This window comes from Gymnoscopelus microlampas (genome assembly GCF_963454915.1).
Source record: "Gymnoscopelus microlampas genome assembly, chromosome: 11".
In the NCBI taxonomy this organism is placed as follows: Eukaryota; Metazoa; Chordata; class Actinopteri; order Myctophiformes; family Myctophidae; genus Gymnoscopelus; species Gymnoscopelus microlampas.
Genome location: NC_139948.1, coordinates 14,203,889 through 14,230,196, shown reverse-complemented (window position 1 = coordinate 14,230,196; position 26,308 = coordinate 14,203,889). Strand labels below are relative to the sequence as shown.

At 41.0% G+C, this 26,308-nt stretch overlaps 2 protein-coding genes across 2 annotated transcripts; one reads left to right on the top strand and one right to left on the bottom strand.

The window, feature by feature from the left end:
• The first annotated feature begins 5,765 nt into the window (after positions 1-5,765).
• LOC311055008 (fish-egg lectin-like) lies at positions 5,766-12,040 on the top strand. Its single transcript, XM_084071071.1, has 5 exons — positions 5,766-5,914; positions 6,057-6,293; positions 6,473-6,681; positions 9,888-10,009; positions 11,385-12,040. The coding sequence occupies exons 1-5, from the start codon at positions 5,863-5,865 to the stop codon at positions 11,524-11,526; spliced, it is 762 nt and encodes a 253-aa protein (XP_083927197.1). The 5' UTR covers positions 5,766-5,862; the 3' UTR covers positions 11,527-12,040.
• A 1,634-nt stretch (positions 12,041-13,674) lies between these two features.
• On the bottom strand, positions 13,675-22,393 carry fbxw9 (F-box and WD repeat domain containing 9). Its single transcript, XM_084071638.1, has 8 exons — positions 22,018-22,393; positions 21,021-21,145; positions 20,199-20,346; positions 17,892-18,891; positions 17,429-17,577; positions 16,113-16,316; positions 15,680-15,745; positions 13,675-15,291 (listed from the first exon to the last, which is right to left on the bottom strand). Exons 2-8 carry the CDS (start codon positions 21,128-21,130, stop codon positions 15,220-15,222), a joined length of 1,749 nt encoding a protein of 582 aa, XP_083927764.1. The 5' UTR covers positions 21,131-21,145; positions 22,018-22,393; the 3' UTR covers positions 13,675-15,219.
• Between the last annotated feature and the right edge of the window lie 3,915 nt (positions 22,394-26,308).

Sequence of the window (26,308 nt, the reverse complement as noted above, 5' to 3'; positions counted from 1 at the left end):
AATGATAGCAAAAGCCAATTCAAAATATTACACAGACTCCATTATACACCTCTCCTGAGAAATAAGCTTGGCCCTAGTTCTCCTAACTGTAATAAATGTGATGTGATACAGAAGTTGGTACATATGCACATGTGTTTTGGAAATGTACGAAGATTTTGGAATGAGGTGAAGAACGAGCTGAATACCTTGATTGGATATGATTTGGACTTCACCTCTCCAGTGTGTATTGGCAGCTAAGGTATCCAGTGCAAGGAACAGTCACAATGCTAAATTGAATACTCTTACATATAGCAAGAAAGACCATACTCAAGCTTTGGATCCATGAGGACATTCCTACACTGGATGATTGATTGGTTTAAGGAGGTAATAAGCGTGGTACCTCTGGGAAAACGGACTTATATCCTCTGTGATAACATGGAAGGGTTCACAAGGGTATGGCAGCCAGTCTTGAATGCAGTGAACCCTTCTAGACTGAGCTTCAACAGGTTGGTTTCTGCCAAATTACTGTAACAATTCAATACAACATAAATGTAGGCTACTACTATTTTTAAGTACCTGGACACAAGATTGAAATACCACCTTGAACTGAGCATTATTCATTACACAGTCACAGCTAAAATGCACTGTGTATGTTTTTATCATCATCATCATCAGCAGCAGCAGCAGCCAGTATTTAAGTTATATTGGCTGCTGGAATCAGAGAGTGGGGTGCATGATTTACCTGTCAATTTGTCTTTTTGTTTGGCTTCAGTTCACATGTGGTCACTGCCTCTTCACCAGAGCTATGCCTCTTGGCATAATAGGATGAATGCATATTGTTCAGTCTATTGCCGATTTTCAGTGTCCTACTTTCTTTTACTGACGAACTTTGAACAGGTTATTTTCATTCACATTGGGAATCTAGGCTTCTACTGTTGTAAAAAATGAAAAGTGCCGCTGGCACGTGTGGGGGATGTCTGGCAAAATTACAACGCACATTTGGGGCATTGTTTATATAGAAGCTTTTAATCCATAATTGATCAATGTCACCATGGGCCACATACTGTAGGTAAAGACTGTTAAAAACAAAACAAAAATGAACAAACACTGTAAAAAAAATAATAATAATAATCAAAAGGGCACTTGCTTGTCCAGAGGGCAAAACGGTTATCCCTCTCTATCTGTGCACATCCATAACAATACTAAGAGGGTGTGACTGTATCAGCCCCAGGGTTGATACGGGAATAGCTGACCTATCAGCGCAAGCAACTGAGTGCTGCTGAACTAAGGCTGCACAATTCATCAAAAGTAATCAAACATTGTGATGTCAGTCCTGTAGTCGTGAAAACATTTTATTTGGTTATCTCTTGCACCTTGCTCGGTTTCAATAAATGTGCATTCATCATGAATTAAAAGACATTTGGACTGAGAATGGACATAATCCAACAAATTAGAAGTTTCAACATGATCAGATGATTAAAGGGTTGATGGTTGAGATTAGAAGTGTGTATATAGTGATCTCAGTGGACACTACAGGTGATAGCTGTTTTTTTTCCCTATAATTTTTATCCCGCGATTTTTGTAACCCATTTTTTTTCACCCGGTGCCAATTTCCTAAGTGATCCTGGTCGCTACACCAGCCCTACACCAGTACTACACCAGTCCCCCACAGCCTGGGGAGGCCAGGGCCGAGCTCATGCTTCCTTCAGTGCATGAGAGCCAACTGACCTTCTTGTCACCTGACAGGGGGGAGTTTCCCTGGTAGGACGTAGCGCGTGGAAGGAACACGTTATTCCAACCAGTTTCCTTCCCCTCCATCAGGCGCCCCGGCTGTCATGGGGGAGGCGGTATAGTGACCAGGATTACTACATGTTTTTGTGAGGGTATTAACTACCCGCTGGGAGACACGGGGAGAACATGCAAACTCCACACAGAGTAGGCCCTTTCGCCAACCCCACCTAGGGTATGGGCGCTGATGACGCGGAGGAGAGGACACGCCCCCAGCGCCCACAGCGTCCCCGGCGGGAATCGAACCCAGGACCTTCTTGCTGTGAGGCAACAGCCCCACCAACTGCGCCACCGTGCCCCCGGTGATAGCTGGTTTAGGAGAAGTAGGGGTGCAATAGTTAATCAAAATAATTGATTTGATCTGTTATAAATTGTGTCGTTGTGCGCCGACATGTCCATTGCAGGCGCTCGCTCTACCAAACAAATTTGGCATAGCGGGTGGTTTTAGAATCCGCTATGCACTTTCCCAAACGTGTGTGGGCAAGATAGCAATTTTAGGGAAAGCGCAACTACACGCCCACGGGCACATCTCCAGGCGCAAATAATGGAGTCGGCATAATGAATAGCGGGTATAGTGGCTGCAAGATACTGTTTAGGGACAGTGCCAGCTCCCTTCTGCGTAATTCACAGGTAGCGGGTAATGCCAACGGGTAAGGCACCGGCAAAAATAGGGCCCCTAGTAATTGATCTATAATTTAAAAAAAATGTTTTAATTCTAAATGTTTTGAAAATAGCAGATTTACAAAGGTAGTCAGCTGTAAACGAGATTTCATCTCAGTCTTGTTTAGCTCACTCATTTTTCATTTATTTTTCTCTTTCTTTGGTTTTGTTTTTAGTGTATTAATAACTTGACTCAGGGTATGCAATACATGATATAGTAAGTCTGACGTAAAAAAGAATGTCCCATGGGTCACAGAAGTGTTTTTCCAATTCAAAATGACATAGACTTTTTCCACAGATGGTTAGTCTCAATGCCACTGTGAAATGAGGATAAATGTGACTGGGTACCATGCTTTAGGATACATGGGGGCAAAAAATCTAACTTATTTTGCTTGTTACTGCTGTTTCACAAAGGCCGACTTGCAGACCTACCCTCCAGACCCAGTCACAAATGTGCTTCAGGTCCAGTATTGGTTTATAGAGACCCGGTCGGTCCAGGTCTAATAAATTCTAATTATCCTCGACCCGTTTCAGACCAGGTCCAATTTTCCTCAGGTCCATTTGGGATCGGGTCCAGTAATTTAGAATTTTCCTTGATGTGCAATAGTGTCTCCTCTATTCCACTGCACTACACATTTTAAAAAGAGCCACTTATCAAAAGGAAAATGCAATAAAATCAAAATTATTTTGGGGGGGAAAACCAATCTACAAGCTCATCAGGTCCAGTAATTTAGAATTTTCCTTGGGTCTGTTCAGACCGGGTCCAATTATCCTCATATCCTCTTCGGACCGGGTCCAATGTTTTTGGACCTGTATACTCATCTACTTGATCTTTCAAAGGCCTTTGACACAGTCAATCATCAGATTCTGAGGAAATGGTCCTCAATATTTGGTTATCTGAACAGGCTGTTAGGTGGTTTGAAAATTACCTCTCAGAAAGAACAGGCATCAGGTCCAGCATGTTGGATATTGTGTCACGGGTACCACAGGGTTCCGTACAGGGTCCTCTATTATTCACCATCTATGAAAACAATATTGGCAGAAATGTTCCAAATGCTCTATGCTGACGATAATGTTATTTACTCCTTGCTCAATCCTTAGAGCTACTGCAGAGCACTTTCAATGTTGGGGTACACAGTTGCTTAGCTTGAAACTTGTGCTGAATGCCACAAAGACGAAACTGATGTTGTGCTCCAATTCTAAGACGGCAGCGGCTTCACCTTCTGAGATTGTAACCTTTCAGGGCAATCAGATTGAAGCAGTCTCCCAGTACAAGTACCTAACACACACACACACACACACACACACACACACACACACACACACACACACACACACACACACACACACACACACACACACACACACACACACACACACACACACACACACACACACACACACACACACTCTCTCACACACACACACACACACACACACACACACACACACACACACACACACACACACACACACACACACACACACACACACACACACACACACACACACACACACACACACACACACACACACACACACACACACACACACACGCACTTGCTTCCCTATACCTAAATGGTGTGAAATGTACTTATGACCAGGGGTCATCAACATGCCAGCTTGTGATGGACATTTCCATCAATATTACATTTCTGGCACGGACATGCAAAACAAGTGATCAATGATATTACCAGAAACACATAGGCTTAGCCCTAAATGTATACAGTACTAATGGACTCTTGTTGTGCCATAGTGTCTACTCTAAACAAGCCACTTATCAAAATAAAAATGTAATAAAATCTAAATTATTTTGGGCGTATAGCTTTAATAGTTGTGGTTTCCATTAAGATGAACAGGTACAGTAGGCCTAGTCTATGTTGATGAGAAAGTATGACGAACAATGGAAAAAGATTTGAGTCAAAACAGATAATTAATTATGTACATGATGAGTGATTACTGAAGGGCGTGGCAGGATTTCAACTTTAAATCCTGCCATGCCCTTCATCAAACTATTGTGACACTCCATTCCTTTAAATTCTAAAGGAATGCAGTGTCACAATAGTTTGATGCAAAGTTGCCTAACTTTGATCAGAGGTGAGGAGGAGGTCTGATGGTGAGGCTGTGGATCAAGGGTTTCCATGGATTATTCTTGTTGAGTGTTATTATAATTTAGTTGTTATTGTTATTATTGGACACTTTGAAGTTCTGCCCTCCTTTGCCATGTTTTTGCTCTTTTCCACTGTGGTCATACCGTTGACTTGACTCATGTACGTGGTACATACAGGTGTCACATACAAACGCATGTTTTAAGATTAGATCATGAATATTAAAAATAAAAAAGAAGAAATTAGACAATGTTTTTTGTAGTAAAAATAAAAAAGTGCCGGGACATAGACAAATCTTGCCACAGACATGTTTGTCCATGTACGGACATATTGACCCCCGCTTATGACTGCTTGCACTTTGACTTAGGGAGAGGATCTACACCATGAATTTAAAAAATATATATATATATTTAATATCATATTGTTTATGTCCCTCAAACGTTTTTCAAAAGGTTTGAGCCTAAATCAAGCCTCAGATATACTCATTCCAACTAACTCCTCTCTGGCTTATAAAGCACTTTCACCTGCAATACCACATTGTCCTGTTTGGCACGGGGCGCTATTGAGCCAGTTTGTATGCATGGTATCTCCTGGTTCTGTGTGGAAAAGTGTTCCTTACACTTACTTAGTGGAGTGTTCCTCTTCCCAGCACGACCAGAGCGTCCTGGGTGCTTCAAGCTGAAAATATTTCAACTTTTCGAGAGGAGCTTTACTAATCACTAGTCACGTTTGATAATGGCTGGTTGTCCGTCTGAAAAAAAAAAGCTCTTTTTTTTTTTTACTTAAAAAACGGGAGGGATTGTACCGAACGTGACGTCACGTTTGGGTGAAAATCAGTTTGGTCTGTTTTGAGACCAATTTACATAAAACCCCAGATATGCTGTGAAAGCCTGAGTGTTCAAACTGGGGTGTTTTTGGGGATAGAAGTGAGGTAGGGGAGACCAAAAACACACAAAAAAGTCCCTTTAATTATGTATTTTATTTTTTGTTTATATGTGATCATTATTTATGTTTTATGTTGTGTATGTTTGCAACTTGTCCTGCTGCTTACCCGCACCCTAACCCTAACCGCACGCGGATGCCACATAGTCGGAGAAAAGGTCTGTCGGATTAACGCATGCCTCCCGTCCCGAACAGGGCTCCCTTGGAAACTTTGTTTCCTCATTCTAGATTTTAACAGTAGATCTGATATGTCAAATCTTTGTCAAGCTGGTTGTATGGGTGTACATTTTTGTGGTTCAAGACCATGATATAAAGGGCCACATCAATCTGGAGAGATAGCAGTTCCAAGAGAAGAGAGGCAGAAAGGCAGACCAACTGAGACATCATGAGAGCTATTGCAGTCTTCTTGCTGGTGGGTCACCTGGCTCTCTGTCAGGGTAAGTAATGACCTTCAGTCCACTTTTTATCTCCTGTCAACATGCATTTTCAATCTTTGATTTTCGAATATGTTCTAAAGGACATTATTTGGTTCTGATTTTTCAACCAATGACAATTATCATGATGTTGTATTCCTCCCAGGTTGGAAATGCACCGTGGGCCCACAGCTGAACAAGGTATTGCAGGTTGATGCTGGCCAGGGACAAGTGGTTGCTATTGACACAGACCATCAAGCCTACTCTCTGAGTGGCTCATCCTGGTCCAGACTGCCAAATGCCAACCTGAAGCATATCTCAGTGGGAGAAGCAGGGATGTGGGGGATTAGTGCTTCAGACAACATCTACAAAAATGTGGTTGGCAACTGGGCACTAGCTCAAGGTAAACAAAACATTTTCAGCTTCAGCTCCTTCTTCTTTGTATATCAAACATTAGAAATAATTTGATAAATCATCACGTCACAATAAATTCTGGGAGATGTGGTATTTGGACTGTTTATTGACACCACTATTGCACCATACTGAATATCTTCATGTTTTTTTCTCCATTGTTGCCTTTAGGAGCCTTGATGCAGGTGGATGCTGGAAGCAATGGTTTTGTTGTGGGAGTTAACAGAGCCAACCAAGTGTTTTGTGCTTACACGAGGAACTTCAATGGTGGCTCTGTAAGCTGGAAAGAGATGGAAGGAGGAGGAAGATTGAAGTACATCAGCTGTGGCCCATATGGATGCTGGGGAGTCAACGGCGCAAACCAAGTCTTCTTCAACGCGGTAAGATTTTTTAGTTACAAGTAACAAACTAACTAACTAAGTGTACAGTGAGAAATACATGCATTAGAGGTCAGGGTAAGGGTTATCAATCAATACAATTAAAAATATATATTTTTTAATTTCTTACGATAAAAGTAACTTTTAAAAAGCGATTTCAAAGAAGAAAGAAGACCGTGACACAGATTTAGCAATCTCAAGCTGAGCTCCTCAGGCAGGTCACTCCAGAGCCAAGGCTACCTGTCAACAATCAACAGCCAGCAGGTTCTGAAGATCTCAGGCTGTATACAGGCTCATAAGAGTAACTACTATAATGTATGTAAATGGACATTTCTATAGCTCCATTATCCAAAGCACTTTACAATGAAGGCAAAGCTATTTTATTTGTTTAGCCCATTTCAAAAACAAGGCAATTCAATGTGCTTTACACAGAACATCAAGCAAAGGAAACACAATCATACAATGGATGCATAAAACAAAAGAAGTACAAATAACAGATACAAATACAGTGCAGAAGAGAAATTAGCGAGAAATTAGCATTACATTCACTCATTCATACAGCAACGGCGGAAGCATGTGTGACGAGGGTGAAATGAGGGGTTCTTAAAAATGTTGTAATTGTTTTATTGGTGGCTAATGTATAACTGTTTTCCTCATTTAACCCCACCATCTTATTAATTGTGTGTCATTATATTTTGCACTGTATTATATTTTACAATCGTTTTCCCCCGGCTCATTCATTGAGAGACATTCACTGGCCGAGCGGCAGTCACGTGGTCACGCCCAAGGCCACGGTCATGGCCAATGTCCCGAGACAGCACGTCACCACGGGCGAATGACAGGAGAGGAGGTGTGGTTTCCCAGGTAAAAGAGAGGAGGCGGGACAGTTGAAGGGAGACGCAGAGCCCAAGAGAGAGCAGAGTGACACTAGTAGTAGGAGAGCTTAACAAGATAATCGAAACGAAGCGGATAAAAGCGCCAATTTTTTTATGAGGCTTCTTTAGGACCTACTGATGGATTCTAGCCTTGGGTACCAAACTTTATTTTGAAAAGTATCCATACAATTAACCATATCAATATTCATTAAAAAAAACAGGCCGATTCACTTTTTGGCCTATAACTCTTGAACCGTAGGTCATAGCATCAAAAATATATCTTTCCTAGACTCCTTGGATCACGACGCAACTTCCCATATAGGTCCCGCCCCTTTTCCGATTTCAATGAAATTAAATCCAATTTAATTTTATTAAATCCAAAATTCACACAAATCGGCACACACTGTGTCTTTGGTCATGTGATGTAGATGTATCAGTCCGATTTCTCATATTCCCCTCAGATTGGCTACGATTGGCTTCTAAAATTTGTACACCTGCATTTAAATGCGCTTGGCAGCCAACTCCCCTGCAATCAATTAGCTCGTCACTTCTCCTTCTCCACATGACCAAAGACACAGTGTGTGCTGATTTGTATGAGTTGGACAACATTTGTAGGAGTAATAGCAAAATGTGTGTTTTGAAAATAACGCAAAATGGCGTAAAAATTTGAAATCGGAAAAGGGGCGGGACCTATATGGGAAGTTGCGTCATGATCCAAGGAGTCCAGGGAAAAAAATACTTTTTGTCCTATGACCTACGGTTCAAGAGTTATAGGCCAAAAAGTGAATCGGCCTGTTTTTTTAATGGATATTGATATGGATAATTGTATGGATACTTTTCAAAATAAAGTTTGGTACCCAAGGCTAGAATCCATCAGTAGGTCCTAAAGAAGCCTCATAAAAAATTTGGCGCTTTTATCCGCTTCGTTTCAATAATGTAAAAAAAATGGGGTTAAGCTCTCCTACTATAGGGAGAAGGACAGCAGCAGGAGAGGTTGGGTACAGAGACACGGAGCAGTGAACGAATACGTGAGCGTAGACACACCAGCCACCTGGGAGTTTGGAAGCCGAGGTGTGCCTACCTACGAGGAAAAGGAGTGAGGAAGCAATCGAACCGAAGGGGAGGAAGAGAGCGAGACTAGACCATAAAAGAGATGACCATGTGAGACGAGTGAGACCAGACCATAAAAGGAGCGCTGAGACGGAAAAGTGGCGATAAACGTTGCAGGCGCAACTAACTCAGCGCCAGGTGTCAAAACCTGGCTGGCGAGTGAGTATTCGAACAACGCAACGTTTTTATCCTTGTACAACCACTGACTGAAAGCGATGCTGTATGGTGTAAATGCACAGTAAACTGGTCCAAGTTTCCATTACTTTCAGGCGGAGAGAAGAAGAAAAGAAGACAAAGACGACTGGCCTAAAATACTCTTCCCTTACCCCCATATATGGACATGCAGAGTTTTCCCCTGAACCAAACCCGTGTTGAGTATCCAAAAGCACTTTATTGGCACCGCACTTTACTGTTGAAGTAGTTGTTGCATAGAACCCCCTGGTGATCCAGCCTGCACATTTTGCACAACTTTACAATTCATTTTATAGTTGTTGTGTAGATTGTTGTTTTGTGTTTAGATAGGTTTTATTAGTATAGTTGTTTATTTTGATTGTTTTTATGGCGCAGATGCCACCTGTTTAGGGCTAATAAATGATTTACTTACCTTTGATCCATTGTATCCGTGTCCAGTTCCTCAAGGGATTTCTAAGTGTGTATTCTCAAAACCAAAGTATTGAACTTACCAGTAACTCGAACCTGTGAAGCCTGTGAAAGAAGTAAAGTGTATTCAAAATTCAAGTGTATTCCCTCTATAACAAAAGTGGCGTAGTCGACAAACAACCAAATTCAGATTGGACTCACAATAATTACGCACCCAGCACTTTATTGTGTATTTATATTTTATTGTTGTGAGTTTGATTCGAATTATTTATTAAAGAGAAGAGTGCAATAGCGCAAGCTAATTGCAAGTTAAATGTGATACAATTACGGCCTTGTTCACACATGTTTTAAGCGTCTGCATGTGAAAACACCAACATACAGTAACATAATATTACATAATAATGACAATACTAGGGGAAAAAAGAACACAAAGTAACACAACAAAATAATCAATTATTCACACAAGATGTAATAGTAATCATCGTAATATAGTTACAAATAAGATCTGCCTCATATAAAGTTCAGCCACATGTATTTATTCATCTGTATTATGATCAGCGCAATGGAATTCCTTGGGCTATGAAGATGACTACTAAATGTTGATGATCTGTTTTTCTTGTATAGCTCAAGTCTGCAGCCCCCTGCTCATTCTCAGGCTGGAAGCAAATTGCAGGATCACTCCCAATGATTGAGGTGGGGACTGATGGCAATGCCTTTGGGGCAAACCAGCACGGAGTTTGGCAAAGGTGAGCCAGAGCTAAATTTACTCTTTAGTGTATTTCTCCCATTTCTTTTGTGAACACTGAAATCTTGATGTCTTTAAGCCTCCATTGTTTTACAATTTTTATTTTTCATAATTTGTTTTATGTTAGATGTATTTTTATTTGTGTTTGTTTTGTATTGTAAACCACTTTGAACTGCACTAACCTTTATGAATAGTGGTTTATAAATAACACTTACTGAGTTGCCAAGTTTCTGTAGAACATTAGTCTCAAAAACTACAATAATTACATTTTCAATTGACATGTCAGTAACAATTTCTATGAAGCCCATGTCTATTATGTATTATAAACAATGCATTATAATCTGCTTATAACGATGTACAATTATATTCATAAATACTCATAACTATTCATATTGCTTTATATCAATAATCATAACACGTTATAAAGCATTTAATAATGACTTATGAGGTCAATCTTAATACCTCATAATTGAATCACAGACATTTTTGACAAGGATCATAGGGTATTAAAATTCTCATAGTTAAAATACAATCTAATAATGTTATAATGCATTAGAATTGCTGTTATGATGAATATAGTGATTATAGTCATTGGGTGCTTTAAGTAAATTAGTGACATTCCTGGAGGAGTAGGCAGAGAAAAAACACAAAGCATTCAATCACCACTTATAGTGACTTATAATCACACTATAATACATTATACAATTATTATAATGTATTACAACTATGCAATTAACTATTATAATACGCTATGATCCTGGCAAAAGTAAGTAAGAAAGTAACTAGATAAGTCAGTCAGTCAGTCAGTCAGTCAAAAATTACCAGTAAATATGAAGTAATTATGATAATTGTTGGTATAAGTCATTATAAAAGCTTTTATAATGTGTATGAGAGCTTATAACTGTAATTATAGTGTCAAAAAGCAATTTATAATACAAGCAGATTATAATGCATTATACTGTACTGTATGTTTAGTGGCCATGTCCACAGAAAGCTACCAGTGCCTGTCTGACAAGCATTTGATGCGCTGGAGTGTTCCTCTTCCCAGGGCAGCTCGACCAGTGTCCTGGATGCTTCAAGCTGAAAATATTTAAACTTTTTGAGAGGAGCTTTGCTAATCAATGTCACGTTTGATAATCCTGGCTGACCATGTTTACCGTTGTTTAGGCTATCTGTGTAACGCAAAAGAGCATAGAAACGGTACAGGTTTGAACATTATGGGCATCAATATAAGCTCTGTGTGAGCGCTGGGGACATATGCGCTCCTCCACTCAAAAAATGCTTTCTGTGGACATGGCCCCTTATAATGCATTAGTGTTGTACCCAATACCATGGTATGTGACTCTAACGTTTACATCAATATTGTGTCCTAACAGAATTGGCATTTCCAAAGGACGTCCGGATGGGAGCCGTTGGCAGCGGGTTCCCTTGGACATGACCATGAGACAAGTCTCATATGATCTTGGTACCATTTATGGTGTGTCCACCAGTGGAGTCATCATGAAGTGCACTTGGTGAGGTGTCAGCTGTGCAGCAGACCTCCAGTTCTCTTCTACTTCTCACAACTGACAATTAAATACTTATTGAAAATGATACATTATCAGATCATCACACTATGTCATTAGGGATGTGACATTTTGGGGCAGGGAATGTTTCCAGAGTTAATTTTGACAGCAAATTCTGATTTAGTCTTAGTTTTAGTCCTATTTCAGTCATCTGAAATTGTTCAGTCTAAGTCTAGTCTTAGTCGACTAAATATCAAAATCTTAGTCTTTTAGTCTTAGTCCGCAAAATTAATTTTGACAGCAAATTCTGATTTAGTCTTCTTAGTCTTTTGAATAACACACCATTTAGTTTTGTCCTATTTTAGTCATCTGAAATTGTTTAGTCTTAGTCAACAAAATTAACACTGAATGTTTTTTTTACCGGGTAACTTTCTTTGCTCTAAACATATAACCCTGGTGTTCTCTCTCCTGTGTTTAATCAAAATGTATAAATCATTCAATAAACTTCTATTCAGCATTGAAAAAAACACATTTGAACTCTTTATGTCTTACCAACCTTTGTCAGGTCATCCTTGTCTGTCTGGTTCCTTACAAAAAAGATTTACTTTTCAGTTAGACACACTGTCGTCAGGAATGACTTAAATGGTCATTGCAATGCGATTGCATCGAGTTTGATGTGACTCTGCTCCTGATACTACAGATTATCTGCACAAGCATGACACAGAATCTGAGATCTCAAACCTCCCAGAAGCAGAGCATAAGATACAGTTATGCATCAACATAGAACCCTCCTATGGGCATACATTAATATACAGATTAAAGGTTAAGATACACAGATATAATATTTGGACAACAATCATAGGAAATACACAATTCTGAGTTGCAATAATGATAGAGAAAGAAAATTCTAAATATTACACAGACTCCATTATACACCTCTGCTGAGAAGTAAGCTTGGCCTTAGTGTTCCTAACTGTAATAAATGTGATGTGATACAGAAGTTGGTGCGTATGCACATGTGTTTTGGAAATGTACAAAGATACAAGTGTTTTGGAATGAGGTGAAGAACGAGCTGAATACCTTGATTGGATATGATTTGGACTTGTCACCTCTCCAGTGTGTACTGGCAGCAAAGGTATCCAGTGCAAGGAACAGTCACAACACTAAATTGATCTGAATACTCTTACATATAGCAAGAAAGACCATACTCAAGCTTTGGATCCATGAGGACATTCCTACACTCGATGATTGGTATAAGGAGGTAATAAGCGTTGTACCTCTGGAAAAACAGACTTATATCCTCCGACCGTGATAACATGGAAGGGTTCACAAGGGTATGGCAGCCAGTCTTGAATGCAGTGAACCCCTCTAGACTGAGCTGGTTTCTGCTAAATTACTGTAACAATTCATTATAAATAAGTAGGCTACTACTATTCTTAAGTACCTGGACACAAGCTTGAAATACCACCTTGAACTGAGCATTATTCATTACACAGTCACAGCTAAAATGCACTGTGTATGTTTTTATCATCATCAGCAGCAGCAGGAGGAAGTATTTAAGTTCTATTGGCTGCTGGAATCAGAGAGTGGGGTGCATGATTTACCTGTCACTTTGTCTTTTTGTTTGGCTTCAGTTCAAATGTGGTCACTGCCTCTTCAATGATGCATTCATTCAATGAATGAATATTGTTCAGTCCATTGCCGATTTTCAGTGTCCAACTTTCTTTTACTGACGAACTTTGAACTGCTATTTTCATTCACATTGGGAATCTAAGCTTCTACTTTTGCAAAAAAAAGAAAAGTGCCGCTGGCACGTGTGGGGGATGTCTGGCAAAATTACAACGCACATTTGGGGCATTGTTAATATATTAGAAGCTTTTAATCCAGAATTGATCGATTAACTAATCGTCACCATGGGCCACATACTGTTAGGCTACACTGTAAAAAAAAAAAAAAAAACGAACAAAATAATAATAATTCAAAAGGACACTTGCTCGTCCAGAGGGCAAAATGGCAGGTGCTCTAGCACCACCTAGAGTCTATCTGCGCACGTCCATAACAATGCTAAGAATGAACTGTATCAGCCCCAGGGTTGATACGGGCTGCACAAATCATCAAAAGTAATCAAACATTGTGATTTCACAGTCATGTAAACGTGAAAACATTTTATTTGGTTTCCTCGTCCTTACACAAGGTTTAAGAACCAGAATGATATACAACCCACATCCCCATCAATCAGGCTCACAGATGATAAAAATTATAAGATCACAGAGGTCATTACAAAGTATGAGAAGCATGATGAGCTACAAAGACATTATCTTGGGCAATGATGACAAATGCTCGGGTGATAATCTGCAGCAGTGATTCTCAACCTGTTCGCCGGGGCCCACTGGTGGGCCGTGAGGACACTGCAAATGGGCCCCCAAATAATTGGCTAAATAATAATAACAGTATAACATAAATGTGTAAAATAGAAATGTAAAAAAAAAAGTAATGGTATTTATTTTTCATTAAAACCTTGAAAAAATGTCCTTATTATATCGATAAATAGGAAGTTAAAGTGTACTGTGTTGACAAAAGAATGTTGCACATTAAGCAATAATCCGGGGACCCCCCAAAATAATTTGGGGAGCCCTCTGGGGGTACCGACCCCCCAGTTTGGGAACCACTGACTTAGACTATCACTGCACAACTAGTCTCTCAAGGCGAGACTGCTGGTGGCTCACACTATTTTCAAATGCTTCCGCCTAACAGTCTGTGCAAGGGGAAGTGTTGAAAATGTACAGAATGTAAAACGAAGTCTGCCTCCTCCACCTTCCATTCTGTCTTTGCAGTCGCGCAAATAATTGCTATTTAGTCAAAGCATTCTAGCTTGCTGCTTAGCAGAAATGGACATTTGAAAATATATTTTCATGAACGGAAACGAAAAGCAAGCGACAGTTTCCTGTGTGTGGCTTTTGGGAGGGCATACCGTAGTCAGTTAAGAAGAGACTACGGCACAACTGACCTTTGAGAATGACGACTCCATTCTCCAGGGAGCAAATGTCTGAAATGTTTTTTTATTGTCAAGTTATGTGAATTTTCAGTCAATTGTTCAATTGTATAAGCCTTCAAATAAGTGCTGAGTTATGCATAGTGAAAAGCTCCACTATGAAGACTGATTTGTATTATGTCAATATGTGTGAACATTATTTGAATAAAGACAAATTAAAAATAAATTAACAATACAAGGCTTTTCTTTTCACAAACACACACAATGAAAGCTTTGAATGTTGGCTCAAACTAAGTGTCACCAAAATGTGGCTTGTTTTCAGGTAAACCATAACTTCACAACTTTCGGGTTTAGGCCTGTCACAATTATTACATAATTGCCTAATCGCAATTATTTGCTATTTCCGCTATTTTCCCAAAATAGCGGATATAGCAGATCTACAACAGCAGATCTCACAACACGTCGTCGTGAGCTTGTTCCGATGTTCAATGCCAAAAACACAAGTATGATAATTAATCGGCAAGTAAGATTTGTGACGGGCCTATTCGGCTTCTTTTTGATATGCAAGACCATAGTAAATATTCCTTACGCCATGCTGAATCAAGACAGCCCGGTGTTAGAGTCACAATGTGGAAAGTACAGGCATGTGGTCTTTTCCCCACTGGTGTAATGTCTTCACACATCGGTTTAGTGATGTGTATAAGTCTTGGTCTTTCAACTTCGGACCCTCCACACCTCCACATTATCGCCCGGGGCTACTGCTAACACGCCAGCTTCCACACTCAACTGATAAATAAAGACAGAGGAGGAGAGAGAGAGAACAAATAGGAAGAAATTAGAAGGCAGAGCAACCAGTTTTACTACAAACAGATGTCTACAAATGCATGCCGCATTTAGTTAGCCTTGTGTGGCCAGACAATATCACACAACACACTGCGGGCTAAAGTGCAATGCAATTTTGCAATGGCAGATTCGTCGGGAACCAGGCTAGCATTTAGTCAGATCCCTGCAACTGCTGCCCTGGCCTGTCTCTATAATGTAGAGAAAGTCATGCAAAACTCTGACTGTAAAAACAAACAACGCGTAGACCGGCTATTTTCGTTATTCGTCATCAATGACTGGGCTAAAATCATCACAAAATCATTTTAATAATCAGAGGCAAAACAGCACTCACCCCACTGACTGTCGTGTGACGACAAACAGTGCATAGAGTCCTTGGAGGCGCACATGGGAGATGTATCTAAATAGACAACAAATAGTAACAGAAGATGAAGCACTTTATTACAGTTCTTATGTGTTGTATGCACGAATACATAACATAGACAACATACAACAAAAAAACACATGCGGAGGACACATTTCATTTACAAAAAAAAAGGATGGAACAAATCATTGATCCCATGTAAAATTACATCTTATATTCACATTTTAACCACTTGAACCCCGGTGTCCATATTCTGTGTGTGTGTGTGGGGGGGGGGGGGCATTGGCCAAAAATAGCAGATCTACAAGCTCACAATGCGTTGCAACGCAACGCATTGTGAGCTTGTAGATCGGCTATTTTTCATCCCAAAAGGTCACAGGGTGAGATGTGATAATAATAATACCTTGATGGTTCCGTCAGAGGAGCAGGTGTAGAGGCTGCCGGGCGAGCGGTGGATTCCGGTGACCAGGGACGTGTGGCCCACGTCGAACTGGGACACGGGCTTGAATATCCCTGCCTGCATGGAGAAGGCGTGCAGCATGCCCTTCTGGTCTCCAGCCCACACCTCATTGTCACTGTAGCACATGGACAGCAGGTAGGAGCTGAGCTGCACGGGAGACAATCTATTATGTTAGGGCCGGGCGGCGGATTTTAGGCCTGTCACTCACAATTAATACATAATAGTCTAATTGCAATTATTTTTGCATAATCGTCATAATCGTTTCCATGTTGAAAAATGTTCATACATTTTCAAATATTAAAAGAAATCAGAAATATGTGATCAACAAGCTTACAACGCGTCACGTGTATTTTTCAAATACTATACTTTGGAAAGTATAAAATGATTAAATGTGTCAGTTATTTCTCTGTATATTTAGGTTATTTGTCATATCTGCCCAGCGCAACTTCAAAGCCTAAAAGCCAAAACAAAAATGTAATTTTTATTCATATGTTCCAGACAATGTTCAACGACAAAAACACAATTCAATCGTTAATCGCAATTATTTGTGGAACAATTAATCCTCATGTAAAATGTCATAGCTGTGACAGCCCTAGTGGCGATATGACTTTAATCAATATCACAATTATTTCTAACTTTTGCCTCGATTACGATTAATAAACTATTTTCTTTTTAAATAGTGTGAAAATAGCTGATCTACAAGCTCAGCTATTTTCAATATTTTTCTACGCCACCATTGTACAATTAAGTATAATACAGGGTTATGTGGTTAATCAGACTAAACGATTTAGTCGATTATAAAAAAAAATCTATTTGAATTGATCCGCATCGATTCCTTGATATATACGTTTTTTTTTTTAATATTAAAAGAACCTGCTTCTTGATTATTCGATTAACCTGCATGAGCAAGCAACCAATTACTTGTTCCAAATATCGGTTTCGATATATTTACAGTCAATTGCCCGGCCGTAATCTATGTGCTTAGTTTACTATATGAGAGCATATACCGTACATACAAACAAGCTGTCTTCATGAAGGCTGTTTCGATGTTAACGATTGCAATTTACATTTATCCAGAGTGACTTTCGAAGTGCAGGATCAGAGTAAAAGGCATGAACCCTAGTCAACAAACAAAGTTTTCAAATAGAGTGCAAAGAAAACATAAGTCAAAAGTGCTGCAAAGAAACTAGGATATGTCAGGGAATGAAACGCAGCATCTGTCTAAACAAGCAGTAACATATGAGTGCAACTCAGGCTACCCGGAGTTTCTTCAGCACTTTCCCTGCCCTGCGGTCGTAGACGGCCACGGTGTGATCTTCACTTGCAGAGATAATGTACTGATCATCTGCAGCCACGCACATCACCGCTTTGCCGTGGAGACGAAGGCTCTTCACCAGCGGCTGAGCGGCTGCAGCACAAACGCATAATATTAACTTCAAATAGCATCTTCATTTCTTTCCAGAATTCATTTACTTTAAGCAAATAAACCCTCTGTTGGTAAACTAATGCTGCCGACGCTTTGTACTTGGTCCGCTCTGTTTTTCTCCCCTCTCTGCACGAATTACTTTCCCGAAAATAGCAGATCTACAAGCTCACAACACGTTGTGAGCTCGTAGATCTGCTATTTTCTCAAAACGTTTTGCCCTCGGAATGAGGAAACTAGGGTTCATGTGGTTAGGTAAAAAGACATGCAACATACGGGAAATAAGTACACGGCCTCACCTCTGATGTCGTAGATGTTCACCCGCTTGTCATACAACCCAGCCAGCAGCACGTCCGTCTGACAGGACAGGCAGAGCACGGCGGCCCGGCTGCTGATGATTCCGTTTTCGGCTCCGCCTGCCTCCAGGTCCCACAGCCGCACGGTGCTGTCAAAGCTCCCAGAGGCCAGCAGCGGGCCCCTGGACGCCAGGCACCACACCCAGCCCTGGTGGCTGGTGTAGAGGCCCTGCCCCACCAGCGTGCTCAGCAGTGTGCCGCGGGAGCCCGCTCGTAGGTCCCATAGGTTCACGTTTCTGTCCCGCGAAGCTGAGGCGCACACCGCCCCCTGACCCCCCAGCAGCAGCACAGAGTTAACGTGCCCGATGTGGGCCGAGGGCAGGGAGATGCGCTCCAGGGCCGGGGGTGGGCTCGGGGATCTGGGAGGCTCGCCGTGCTCCACCTCCATGTCTACCTCTCCTCCTTCATCGCCCTGATTCCCCAGGTCTGCCGGGTGCTCCTGGGCGTCGGCTCCATCCGCTGCCCCTCTCTCACGCCTTTCTTCCTCCATCAGGCCTGCTGCAGCCTCCTCCGCCCTCACTCTTGCCAGTGGCTCCCTACCTCTCTCCGGCTGCATGTCTCCTTCTTCGCCTTCCAACGCCACCTCCAGTACTTCGTGAACACCAAAAACGACCTCTTGCGCAGCCACCCCCACCCCCTCTTCAACATCTGCCCTTCCATTCCCTTGCTCTTCAGCTCCAGGTCGTCTACCCTCCCCTGGCCTTGGCTCACGGCCCTCTCTCCCCCTCTCGCTCTCCTCCTCCACCTCCTGGGTCTGCTTGGCCACCCAGTCAGCTTGGCCTGCCCAGCAGCTTATTAGCTCCTCCATCTCCAGGCAGGCAGCGGGCCAGTCAAAGTCTTCCTTTGGACCCACAGGGAAGGCAGCCCGGGAGCCCGTTAGCCTGCGTGCACGGAGCTGCCAGGCTATACCATCTTTGCCAACATTTCCCAATGCATGGCACACCTGAACAAAGCAAGAGACACAGCATCATTCTATCTAGAACAATCTTAGTAATCGCCTTGTTCTACACTACAAGGCTAATGAGACATTATTTGGAGAGAGGTTGTTTATGACCAGTGTTGGGGGTATAGAGAGATGTTGGATTACTTTTTTGTGTAATGAGTAACATAACAATTCAAGTATTCAGTTACTTACTGTAGTTATGTTTTCAAATGAATTGCACTACTTCATGTTACTTTAAACATTATTTCCCTGTTCCTTCTGTTGCCACAAATGAAAAAGAAACTCCATCCCATGTATTCTGACTTTCTTTTCATTTCCTACTTCTTGACAAGGCACACCATAGAAGTTCCAGATCGGTGTGTCAATGTCAGTGAAGCTTGTTCAACTAGTGACATGGCAGGGATTCAGAGATGGCAGAGAGATCAGCCTTTACGTCATGGAAGTATTCCATGTAATTATGGAATATAATTATTTAGAATGTGTTGGTGAAAGGAGCAAAACACCAAATGCAAATTATGGCTGTCAGGTTCGATTTGAAGAAGCATCTCCAAGCTCCACTACTCTGGTGGCCACTCCGGTAGGTTTTATGTTTACCTGTAAACATTATGCAAACATAATTGTAAAGCACTGTAAAGAGGATGTTGTAGGTCATTCCTCTTATTAAGATAATGGTAGACTAGGCTATGTACAGTAGTCTCCCTCTGGACATTATAACCAACTTGCAAAATAAATCATTTTCTTTTACTTTCGAACCAATGAAAAGTATTAACAAGAGCTTGTGACTGCATAATAACTTTTTTGGATCCATTGGAACAAAAGCGCTTTTTCCATTTCCTGAAAAGTAACGGCTTTGGACATACAAGGTTTCCACCAGACGGACACGATTTATGAAAGACAGCCAACTGACAGCCACGTGGATTAACCAGGAGGCAACTGACTGACTCGAGGGCTTTGCATTAGCTGAATACATAAATAAAACCATCACTATATGACACATTACTGTAGGAGAAATGTCTGAAGAAATAGCCTAAATCTCAGCTAGTTAAGGTTGGAGGAATGGCAACTACAGTCAGAATAGGAATTCAAATGCACAATATTTGTGGTGTGCTAATCAAATAATGAGAGAATAAATGTGGGATAAGCTGAAAGACAAGTTCAAGTGATGTGAAGAAAGACATGCCCTAAACTCCTAGAAAATAAAACACAGTCCTGACTATATTGACCCTGCTTGCGTCACACCCAAGGTTTTGAGTTGTTGAAACGTTGCTTGTGTACTTCACTGTTCCCTCCAAAAGACACAAACTAACCTTTGGCAGCACATTGATGACACACTGTGCAGGGAGGTGCGAGGCAATGCGGGCCACCATCTCCCATGGCAACGACAGCAAGCCACTGTCCTCAACAGAAGGGGAGGGGCTCGGTTCTGTGGAGGAGGGGCAAGTGCTGGAGAGAACACTGGAAAAAATAAGGGGGCAGAGGGTAAATGGCATTCAATTGTAGGGCTGGGCAATGAACCGAAAATATCTAAACCAATATTTAGAACCAATAACTGACTTATAACCAAATAATCATGAAGCACGTTTTTTTCCCCCTATATAAATGGTGCATTTATATAGTGCTTTTATCCAAAGCGCTTTACATAGATTGTGCATTCTATAAATCAAGTTATCAACAAAGCGACACAAGAATAATTGAATAGATCTTTTGATTAACCACTTAAACCGCAGCATCCGTATTGTGGAGAAAGCCTTTGCAGAAAATAGCCGATCGACAAGTTCACACTTAGCGATCGGCTATTTTAAAAAACGAATCGAAAGCTTTCCCCCTAACAGAAAACATACTTGTATAGAGCCCTGGGGGACTCCGCTCAATCATATGGGGTTTAAGTGCTTAAACCTGTCTTATACATTGTTCTACAACGGTGGTGTACAAACCTGTTGTGAGCTTGTAGATCTGCTATTTTCACTATTGGTTAATGGTAATCGAGGCAAAGGTTTGAAATAATCGTGATGTTGATTGTAAGTCATATCGCCCAGCCCTACGCTCAATTGCTATAGGAAACTACATACACGTAGCTTGTCAAGGCTTCCGTCCAACCAGGCAGAAACAGGTTGATAAAATGACTTTACCCATGTAGGTCAGCCTGGTCAGCTCTGAAGTTGTCACTCATGTCATGATGAGCCTCGTTGCCTCCTCTCTCTGCATGCTCACAGTTCACACCCACCTGGTCCTCAGACATCACCAGCTTTACTCCCTTTCAAATGAATAACCAAAGTTCGTACAGTTATATAGTGCAGTGGCTCTCAAACCTTTTCGTGCCATGGACCCCCAAAATGATATGTATTTGGCCACGGACCCCCCCCCCCCCCCATCTCAAAATATTTTGTTCCAGGGGCAGGGACGCCCAGAAGCAAAGATTTGTGTGACAAATGTTTGCTTTAAAAATATATTTATATTCAAAGATTTGCACAAATGTTCATGATTTTTCAAAAATAGCAGAAATAGCTTGTATATCTGCTATTTTTGAATAGCCAAAGTATAAAATATGGATAAAGGGGTTCAAATGATTGTGACGCTTGCCTTTACTAACTCATTTTGCTGGGGACCCCCTGGTATCTATCCCCCCCAAGGACCCCTGGGGTCCCCGGACCACAACAGGTAGTTCCGACCAAGCAACCTGATTGGTCAAACTAGACATTCATTTAGTAGGTGACCAGATCAGCATGACTGCACACCTAGTCATCATAGCCCAAAGGAAAACTGGCTCAACTAGAAATAATACACCACCACTGATGGGGTGTAACATTATTTCAGCAGATAATAGTAGCAAGGCAGTTTTGTATAGAAAGCATTAGCTGAAGTTGGCTGGTTGACTCAAGAGGGACTAGACATCATCTCCTGGTTGTTGGGAGAAATAACTAGGTTACATATATACAGTATTAGATCTAATATTCAGGCATTATTCAGACCTCATGTTTCCAGAGAAACACCAGACCGCTTTAATTTGTGAGCCCCAACATATTCATATATTGTGTTGTTGGTTGTATAATCGAAATATTACTCTGGATAGTCAATGTGTGTTTTACAGTCACTCAGTGCTCAATGCTTAAAGACAAAGCCACTTACCCAAGTGTCCCTTGCTTGCTGTCGGGTGTTTTCTGTCTGTCAGTTCATTTGACAGTGATTTCCGTTCTCTTCTATCGTGTTCAGAAGAGAATAGCAGCTAGAGTAGGCAGTTCATGGTTAACTTGTGAACTAATGTTCAAGTCCATCTTGCTTTGCTCGGGTTCAGTCAGTTCAGTTCCAGGCCGGGTGGGAACTGTTGTTGTTACCGAATCAAATGTTTGTTCTGCTCAGTTACCGGCTGATATAGAAGAGCAGGCACGACTCCCCTGCCATAAATTGAGTACTTTACCCAAAAATAAAAATCAAACCATTTGAATACTTAAATATATAGCCGGTAGATACTAGATCATGAAGAAAAATGTTGTTTCACATAACGAACTACAAAAATTCAAAACACCACTTCCGGCGCATGAGGAGATCGTCACCACGAGATCCGCGGCCTTTCTTCTTCTGTGGAGTGTATGGCGGTTGGCGTCCATGTGGCATCACTGCATCACTGCCACTTACTGGATTACAATCAGATTACAATAGCTTCCCAGAGCCAACTATTTTGGATCTCCAGCGTTCACTTGGGGGAGGGGGGGTTAATTACCATGGCAACTTCGTACCCCTTCAAATAGCACCTAAACATTTTTTTTTGTTCTTAACTTTTTACTCAAATACTAATATGCATGCATATTAACTACATATAAATGACAAACTATTTTCTGTCACACTCAGAAGCCCCAATCACAGGACCCCAATGGAAACGAGCCATAGTGCCTTCTTGGGTTCATCCTTTGAGGCTTTGTATGGAACTGTACCCCTGTGCTTTTTTGCAAACTGTCCAATCAGCCAGACAGACAACTATTCCACTATGCCAGCCTGTAATAATGCCCCCTGATAGCGTTTCAAAGGAATGTATCATCTTTTGCAACATGTTTTTAAATACCTTTAATATTTTTTGACTTTCCATTTCTGCCAAGCGGCAAGCTAGTCTAGATATGCTCCTTCAATTAGAATTTGTTATTTACATGATTTACAGTAGATGAAACAAAGGGTGGGGGGGGGGCATCCAATTTACAGCCTTGATATAACTCAGCACAAGGATGAAGTCTCCCGACGGTTTAGTGCAAGAAAACTGTATGACAGAAGCAATGTGAAAATTGTGCCATGAAATCGGTCTCCGAGAGACTACACTCAGTTACAACTCATTAAACGGCAGGCAGCAGCAGTCTTTGCTGGCTGACTGTAGCAGTAGTTAACTATATTGCTCAAATAATTTAAAACACATTCAGTTCACACATCTTCAGTGCAGTTGGTTAGTAAGACAATTAGAATTCCCCTGGCAAAAAAAAAAAGTTATCCCTGCTTTTGGAGGTCCGTCCAATCCTAGGGTCCATCCATCGTCTGGGAGGGTGACACCCACCACCCAGGTGATGAACGTACAACATTATTATACACTTCATGATTTCCATTCAAACAAAGAAGACACTCACGTCCACTGATTCCCAGCTTGATAGAAAACCTTTTATTTTCCCATTCACAAAAGTAAAATAGAAACCATCCCACCTGCACCACAGTTGAGGGGGAAAAAAAATATACCGGTACTACATCAAATTCATTGATTCAGATTGAACATAATGATGGATGAGTCTTTTACATTCTTCCCTTAGGTATGCACCAAGCTCCGTCTCTCCCACTCATGTCCTACCACTTAACCTTGACAAAATCAAAATGGTCCGCTATAAAACAACGAAAACAAATTCTTTAAATAAAAAGAACATTGCAGAAAAAAAAAACTTTTAAAGTCTAAAACATTTGTGCATTTGCGCACAAAAAATAATCAAAAGAAAATCGCAATTTAACCAAAATAAATTAAAAAAAACAAATTAAATAAACAAAACAAACATCTCATGAGTCACAAGATTAAAAAAAAAAAAAAGGTTTAAAGAAAAAAACCTCAACCTGTGGAAAACTTACATTTGAGAATGAGATTTCGCTTGTACATTGAGATTAGCATATCGCTACATTGCAAAGGGTGACAAAGTCTAGACTTTTCACCCTTTTCTTTATGGTGTTAAGACCAGTGTCACACTAGAGCGCCATGCAATGACTGAGTTTAACCACTTAAACCCTCCTAGTTGGCCACAGTCCACGAACACAGTTGAATGTCCTTGTTTGTTTAAGCCTTTAGTCAAACTTGAGATGATTGCCTCAGCTCTGATAATTAAGATTCCTCTTTTTTTTCTCATGCCAGCAGGTTTTTTTTTTAGGGGAAATGACAAGTTTTTCTTCCCCTCCTGTTAAAGTGTATAAATGCCAGCACATCTGAAATAAAAGTCCAAGAGAATCTCGCTACTTGATTTGTACATTTGAGACGGTCCTCCTATATGATTATGTAATACTAGGCCCTCTACACTAAGTATCTTCGCCGAAAATACCCCATCTACAAGCTGTAGATTGGCTACTTTCGCCGACTGTTTGCCCCGGAACAGGGATGCAAGGGTTCATGTGGTTAAGTCAGTTCTCTGTGCACATCTGTTCTAACGACCTGAGAGAGGCCACCTACCGATCAACGCTTGCCTACCAGTTTACCCATATAGGAATATACCATTAGTGTTCACCCTTTGGGGTGCAGCGGCTTACAAAAGTGTTTTAGAGTCCAAAATGTTACGTTCCATGTAGCATGGATAAAATGAAATAAACTACACCGATGCCTACCTAGAAACTATATTCATAGATATGAGCTGGTGTCCAAAAATGCTCTTCCCGACAACAGGAAAATGCATTTTCTTGATTAGTATTGAATGCCTATATTTTAAAAGTAGCTCTGAGCGACCTACTGTATATTCTGACAATCACAAACTGAGATGGTAACTGGCATGTAAATGCTGATTCTCCATGTGGCCTCTTATCTCAAGCATGATGCAGGCTCTGCCTATGACATCACATGGGGTGAGAGCTGGTGCAAAGTTAGTCTAATGACTGATTTACACTTGATTGCGCGTGTCACGCATCGAATATAGATCTACAAGCGCACAATGTGTCACATTGAGACACATGAGCTTGTTCAACCATTTTCAGTGAGCGACACCAAGTATAAATCAGGCTTAAGCGGCACTCCTGCATACACACCCTTATATAGTAAAATAAAGACGAGTAAACACATACATACACACAGTCACACATTCAATTCAACAGAATAGTCCACTATGGACAATGACAAGAAGATACAGCTGGATACAGACAACCGCTCCCCTCACATATACTAACCAATGTCAGGGCAGAAGAAATTATTCGGATAAAGAAGTCGGTATATTCCCAGGCATATCCTACACAGTATCAACGGGTGTGTATATGGCAAATGGCGACGACTGTCGCCGTGTTTGATCTTTAGCTGGAATCGCACGGCTGCCATTTCAGCAGCAAAAGTTGCATTGCCATCGACAAAGCTCTTAAAGGCAGACCCTCAAGAGGGGGATCTGTTGTATGATAGTCTAATAAAAAAAATTAAATTAAAAAAGTAAACATTATCCAAAAGCATGCAACATTGTTCACGACCGCCAAAGAATGGGTCTCGATGGCCGGAATCGAGTGTAATTCATAGCCTTATTCTACAAAAAGCTCACATGAGGGGGGGGAAAAAAACATCCTCTAACACAGATATGGACTGGCAGGAACACTAGGATATGGATCCCAAATACTGTAATTAAGATGTCCACCCCACCTCCCTCCCCATGATACCTATACAATTCATTTTAGGAGGAGCTACCTTAGAGCTAATCCTATGCACGGAGGCCTTAATCTTACCTGCTCATTTCACCATTGATTAACAATTATCTTCATTACATTGTTTGCTTACTGTAGCAAGCCGTTTACAGTCCTAAAATCACTTATTGGAAAGAAGGAGAAAAAAAATCTATACCTTAACATTGGTAATATTATTACTGAGTATCATTAAGAGTGAGATTCTAAATTTCTTACAAAAAGAAAAAGTGCATTTATATCGATAAGAACCAACTCACTTAACTTTTAAGATCTTACCGATGCCTTATCGCTCTCTTTAAAGCCCGTTTTGTAAATAGTCTAAAAACAAAGAAGCAGTAGCAGCAAACGGATTCTCGTCTTTTCTACAGTATTAGAACTGTTGCAGTGATTCTCTTAACAGCCAGAGAGGAAGCTGAACCCTGTTATCTACGTATCTACCTAAGGTGGATTCTCAACAATACAACGCACAACCTCCATTACCTATGGGGACAAGAGGGGGCTTGAGCGCACAACAGGTTATGAGCGGGAGGGCGAAAGAGCC

Bases quoted from the DNA above. Each gene is read 5' to 3' on its own strand.
- LOC311055008 (XM_084071071.1), top strand. From the start codon at position 5,863: ATGAGAGCTATTGCAGTCTTCTTGCTGGTGGGTCACCTGGCTCTCTGT. The intron at 6,294-6,472 runs GTAAACAAAACA...TGTTGCCTTTAG, and splicing joins CAACTGGGCACTAGCTCAAG to GAGCCTTGATGCAGGTGGAT. The intron at 6,682-9,887 runs GTAAGATTTTTT...TTTCTTGTATAG, and splicing joins ACCAAGTCTTCTTCAACGCG to CTCAAGTCTGCAGCCCCCTG.
- fbxw9 (XM_084071638.1), bottom strand. From the start codon at position 21,130: ATGTCTGAGGACCAGGTGGGTGTGAACTGTGAGCATGCAGAGAGAGGA. The intron at 15,746-16,112 runs GTATTATTATTA...TTGTCTATTTAG, and splicing joins CCTCTGACGGAACCATCAAG to ATACATCTCCCATGTGCGCC. The intron at 15,292-15,679 runs GTGAGTGCTGTT...TTTATTTATCAG, and splicing joins GTCACACGACAGTCAGTGGG to TTGAGTGTGGAAGCTGGCGT.